Source organism: Coenobita brevimanus, chromosome 117, assembly GCF_032717465.1.
Source record: "Coenobita brevimanus isolate Jiangsu-jjx chromosome 117, ASM3271746v2, whole genome shotgun sequence".
In the NCBI taxonomy this organism is placed as follows: domain Eukaryota; kingdom Metazoa; phylum Arthropoda; class Malacostraca; order Decapoda; family Coenobitidae; genus Coenobita; species Coenobita brevimanus.
Genome location: NC_137070.1, coordinates 6,512,446 through 6,518,445, shown reverse-complemented (window position 1 = coordinate 6,518,445; position 6,000 = coordinate 6,512,446). Strand labels below are relative to the sequence as shown.

General features: G+C 47.5%; 2 protein-coding genes and 2 pseudogenes across 2 annotated transcripts; 2 read left to right on the top strand and 2 right to left on the bottom strand.

The window, feature by feature from the left end:
• Nucleotides 1–14: 14 nt before the first annotated feature.
• On the bottom strand, nt 15–390 carry LOC145419190 (histone H2A-like; annotated as a pseudogene).
• A 298-nt stretch (nt 391–688) lies between these two features.
• Nucleotides 689–1,064, top strand: LOC145419123 (histone H2B-like; annotated as a pseudogene).
• Nucleotides 1,065–4,546: 3,482 nt separating this feature from the next.
• Nucleotides 4,547–4,957, bottom strand: LOC145419082 (histone H3). The gene has a single exon (XM_080287324.1). The coding sequence runs from the start codon at nt 4,955–4,957 to the stop codon at nt 4,547–4,549; it is 411 nt and encodes a 136-aa protein (XP_080143450.1).
• Nucleotides 4,958–5,387: 430 nt separating this feature from the next.
• LOC145418908 (histone H4) lies at nt 5,388–5,699 on the top strand. The gene has a single exon (XM_080287165.1). The coding sequence runs from the start codon at nt 5,388–5,390 to the stop codon at nt 5,697–5,699; it is 312 nt and encodes a 103-aa protein (XP_080143291.1).
• The last annotated feature ends 301 nt before the right edge of the window (nt 5,700–6,000 follow it).

Below are 6,000 nucleotides of genomic sequence, written 5' to 3'. Positions count from 1 at the left end.
TTTCTTGGAAGTGTTTACTTCTTCTCCGTCTTCTTGGGGAGCAACACAGCCTGGATGTTAGGCAGGACACCTCCCCATGGGCGATGGTGACGCCAGAGAGGAGCTTGTTGAGCTCCTCGTCATTGCGGATAGCCAACTGCAGGTGACGGGGAATGATACGAGTCTTCTTGTTGTCACGGGCTGCGTTGCCAGCCAGCTCAAGCACTTCAGCTGCTAGGTACTCCATGACTGCAGCCAAGTAGACGGGGGCACCAGCGACCCACACGCTCGGCGTAATTGCCTTTACGAAGGAGACGGTGGATCCCTGCCGACGGGGAACTGGAGCCCAGCCCTGCTAGATCGGGACTTGGACTTTCCCTTCACCTTGCCTCTCTTGCCACGTCCGGACATGGTAGTAGTAGTAGTAGTAGCAGTAGTATCGTCTTCTTCGTCGTCGCTGGAGGAGTAGGAAGACCTTCAGGAGAAGACTAATGCGTCACCCGCCCGCGACCTTCCCTTAAATACCCGTCTTCCCGATCCGGCCCCATCCCACCCGCGAATGGGAACGAGGCAGAAGCCGGGCTGCGATCGGGCAGCAATCACATATAAGGATTTCAGCAAGCGCGTCCCCCATGTCGACTCAGTCTCTCGCTCGCTCCCGCACCGTGCACATAGTAGTAGTAATACCGTCTGACTCGTCAGCGATGCCATGCCACCCAAGACCTCCGGAAAGGCTGCTAAGAAGGCTGGCAAGGCCCAGAAGGCCATTGCCAAGGGAGACAAGAAGAAGAAGCGTAGGAGGAAGGAGAGCTACAGCATCTACATCTACAAAGTGCTCAAGCAGGTCCACCCTGACACCGGCGTTTCCTCCAAGGCGATGTCTATCATGAACTCGTTCGTGTATGACATCTTCGAGCGCACCGTGCTGCAGAGGCTTCACGCCTGGCACACTACAACAAGCGTTCAACCATCACCAGCCGGGGAGATCCAGACGGCCGTCAGGCTGCTCACTCCCTGGCGAGCTGGCCAAGCACGCCGTGTCTGAAGGCACCAAGGCTGTCACCAAGTACACCTCCTCAAAGTAGAGAGGTTACAGCTCTTGGCCATTTCAACATTTCCGGCTCCAATCGGAGCCACAAGATTTTCGATAAAAAGGGGAAAGACAGACTTACAAATTATCCTCTCAGGAACTTCTGGTTTCACCGACCTTTTTCTTCTCTCTCTCTCTCTCTCTCTCTCTTTCTGTCTTTTATCCCTTCATGTCTTTCTTTCTTTCTTCCTTTTTTCCTTCATATGTCTTTCTTTCTTTCTTTTCCGCAACGGTGGTTTGGGATGGGCAAGCAATCAAGAAATGTTTTCAACTAGGGTTGGGGGTTAAAACAATAGAGTCAAAAAAAAACAAAAGAGTAAACATGGGCGTGCGCGCTCTTCTTCATCTGGAGAACTAACAATAACAACGTACACCGTCGCCCCAAGAAGTGACGGCACAGTTTCAGATTGCTTCGGTCACGCTCCACTCCCATACGTTCTATGAAAACAGTGAATATAAGGTAAACATTCAATGCCTTCATCACGTCATGCCAAATAACGTATTTATTATATCGTGAAAATAAGGATGCAAGATGAATAACAGGAGGCAGTGATATATTAGATGGTAACACTTAGTTATCTTTCCCGATTTGAATGAATGTGAAATGTATTAACTTCGCGCGCGGTGGCCAGTACGCCTATAACTCCCGGTCACTGTGTGTGTGTGTGTGTGTGTGTGTGTGTGTGTGTGTGTTTAATAAACTCTAATCTCCTGCTCAACAGAAAATGCTTTGTTGGAAGTTTTGAACTCAATGATTTGTTTATGAACCTCTCCATTTTATTACTCTTGCGAATCGATTATCCACTGAGGATATCAGACACTGACAGAAGGTAGCATTCTCCAAGGAGCTCCGACTCTGATGTACGGTAGGTTTTTTTTTTTTTTTTTTTTTTTTCCCCCCACCCGATACCCCTCTGTCTTATATGAAATCATCCGGAGATTTTTTCTTCTTGGGAAACTGGCCAAAGGCAGTGTAATAATCTGCATGTCCTTGAGTGAATGTTTTCTCCTTTCGTGCGGGGTGATCGAACCATTTAAACTAGCTAACTGCCTGACGCCTCCTTCCCTCTCTTTCTGTCGTCGTCCATGGAGACATTGGAAACGGAACTAAATGACTTGAACACGTTATTCCCCCATAGTATTGTCAGGGAAAATTATTTTATAACTAATAATTAAATTCATTCCCCATGTTCATTGAACCTCCCTTTTGTCCAGTCTTACTCTACCCAAAAATCACTGCCTGTTACCATGCTAGATTTGAACTCCACAAACATAATTATTCCCGACTCTCCCTGAGCGACAATTGTTAAATATCAATTATTTACGTTTACGAATTCCTATTATCTTAACTAACCAACTGCTTCCCTACAAAAAATTGGAAATATACATATAACTGGACATGGATTTAATTTTTTTTTTTTTTTTTTTTTTTAAACAATTTTGGAACACCTACATAGTTAGGTTCTCAATTCCTCGTTCAGATATAAGGAAGAGTATGGACAACTATCGCTGACCGAAAACTTCTGGATACTCCGCCGGCACTTCTTAGGCCGACCGTACCAACCAAACTCACTCAACAGGCGTACAGTAAATACGGGCATGACATCGTATCATGCATATTCATGTCAGTCTACAATCTGTACGTACATACACCAACACATGTGCACAAATACATTTATACTGTATACGTGCAGTGACCTACACATGTGGCCGTACACACTGTCATGCTCACATACACACAAGCCCTCATACGTCCATACACACAGACATACATGCTCACAGAGACACACACATACGTACAGTATAAACATACAACCTACATACATACATACATACACACGCTCAACTGCAGGTAAAAATCGATGGGTTCAGGTTCACTTTCTCTCTCTCTCTCTCTCTCTCTCTCTCTCTCTCAGTATATTAACTGAAGGATTTACCGTGCGTTCTTGGCCACTGTCAAACCTTCATAACGGGTACAGAGACTCTCCTAATATGCAGCGGGAATGCCTTTCTCCTTGTTCAAACCTGTGTACGTTTATGAGGGCGTGACTGAATCGATCAGGAAGTAAACGAAACAGGCAAATAACGACAACAAAAACTGCGACGTTAACAACAGATCAACAAAAGAAATAAACGAATAGGCAAGTTGCCCCTCCTCCCCCCCCCCACCCCCAAAAAAAAGGAAATGAATGAAAAAAGGATGAATGAATGAATGCATGTATGTAACTATATAAGTACAGTTCATTCGTCCGTTTGTGTGTGTGTGTGTGTGTGTGTGAGTGTGTGTGTGTGTGTGTGTGTCCTCATACGTCCATACACACAAACATACATGCTCACAGAGACACACACATACGTACAGTATAAACATACAACCTACATACATACATACACACGCTCAACTGCAGGTAAAAATCGATGGGTTCAGGTTCACTTTCTCTCTCTCTCTCTCTCTCTCTCTCTCTCTCTCTCAGTATATTAACTGAAGGATTTACCGTGCGTTCTTGGCCACTGTCAAACCTTCATAACGGGTACAGAGACTCTCCTAATATGCAGCGGGAATGCCTTTCTCCTTGTTCAAACCTGTGTACGTTTATGAGGGCGTGACTGAATCGATCAGGAAGTAAACGAAACAGGCAAATAACGACAACAAAAACTGCGACGTTAACAACAGATCAACAAAAGAAATAAACGAATAGGCAAGTTGCCCCTCCTCCCCCCCCCCCCACCCCCCCAAAAAAAGGAAATGAATAATTGAAAAAACGATGAATGAATGAATGAATGTAACTATATAAGTACAGTTCATTCGTCCGTGTGTGTGTGTGTGTGTGTGTGTGTGTGTGTGTGTGTGTCCTCATACGTCCGTACACACAGACATACATGCTCACAAAGACACACAAATACATAGGTACAGTAGAAACATACATACACGAGCACAACTGCAGCAGGCGAAAATCGATGGGTTCAGGTTAACCTTTTTTTTTTTTTTTTTTTCCAGCATAGTAACTGAAGGATTCACCGTGCGTTCATGACGGATATAGAGAGCATCTAATATGCAGCGGGAATGACTTTCTCGTTGTGCGAACCTGTGTACCTTTATGAGGGCGTGAGTGAATCAATGAGTAAGTAAAAGAAACAGGCAAATAACGAAAACAAAAACTGCGACGTGACCAACAGATCAATAATAGAAACAAACGAATAGGCAAGTATTCCCCCCCCCTTCAAAAAAAAAAAAAAAAAAAAAAAAGTAAATGAGTGATTAAAAAAAAAAAAAAATTGAATGAATGCATGTAGGTAAGTAATGGAGTTCATTTGTCTGTGTGTGTGTGTGTGTGTGTGTGAGCATGCTTCGCTGCGGAAAAGCAAGAGCTGATATATGGAAACCTAAACTGAGGGTCTGTCATCATCTCTCTTTGAAAAAGGGTTTTGGCCCTGAAAAGGGCCGAGATTTCTTTCGATCGAGGTGAGGGGTCTCTCGCCTTAGGCGCGCTCGCCACGGATGCGGCGGGCCAGCTGGATGTCCTTAGGCATGATTGTTACACGCTTGGCGTGGATGGCACACAGGTTGGTGTCCTCAAAGAGACCGACCAAATAGGCCTCAGACGCCTCCTGCAGAGCCATGACGGCAGAGGACTGGAAGCGCAGGTCAGTCTTGAAGTCCTGGGCAATCTCACGGACGAGACGCTGGAATGGCAGCTTCCTTATAAGCAGCTCAGTGCTCTTCTGGTAGCGACGGATCTCACGCAGGGCCACAGTGCCAGGCCTGTAACGATGGGGTTTCTTGACGCCGCCGGTGGCAGGGGCGGACTTGCGAGCGGCCTTGGTGGCCAGCTGCTTGCGAGGGGCCTTGCCCCCAGTGGACTTACGTGCAGTCTGCTTGGTACGAGCCATGGCTGAGCGTGACTGAGGGAGCGAGAAGAGCGAGAGTGTTGGCGCACCGCGCCTGGCAGCGGCCTTTTATGTTGCCTGTCTCAGGACTGGCGGCGTGTGAGTGGTCGGGGTGTGATGTACATGGCGGTGATTTACTGTTCATGCTTTTTCGATGCAATTCCTGGTTTGCTTGCAAAATTTGGCATGCCCTGTGGCGTGACCTGGCTACGACACCTCTCTAGGATTGGCCTCCTGGGAGCTGGGGTGAGGCCTAGGCCTGAAATCAAGGTTAGATGGATAAGGTTCGTACTTGCACGACCGAGACTGGGTTATATAAGGGTGGTTGGCGAGCGGGGTCGTCATCACTGTTGGTGCTGGGAGCGGAGCGGACACTCACCACCACCACCACCACTACTACTACTACTGGGTCTGGGCAGCAGCTGTAGACACTATGACTGGTCGAGGCAAAGGCGGCAAGGGTCTGGGCAAGGGAGGCGCCAAGCGACACCGCAAGGTGCTTCGTGACAACATCCAGGGCATCACCAAGCCTGCCATCCGTCGTCTGGCTCGTCGTGGTGGCGTGAAGCGTATCTCGGGCCTGATCTACGAGGAGACCCGCGGTGTTCTCAAGGTGTTCCTCGAGAACGTGATTCGCGATGCTGTCACCTACACTGAGCACGCCAAGCGCAAGACCGTGACCGCGATGGACGTGGTGTACGCCCTGAAGCGACAAGGGCGCACCCTTTACGGCTTCGGCGGTTAAGAGGGTGCGTGCCTAACTGCATGGCACTATTCCACCTGGCCACGGCAAAGCACACAACAACAACAACCCCCGGACCTCTTTTAGAGGTCCACACCTAATTTCTGTGAAAGAGAATGAATGAAGGCATAGTAGTCTAAGTAAATGCAGACGTTGAGCTGGTTAGCTAGCACCAAATTTTTTTTTTTATAATGTAACGGAAATGAAGACATGTAATGCAACCCAACCAACTCTTTACCACACCTAACATAACCTACCTGAACCATACCAAACCTCCCTCCCTCTCTCTCTCTCTCTCTCTGGC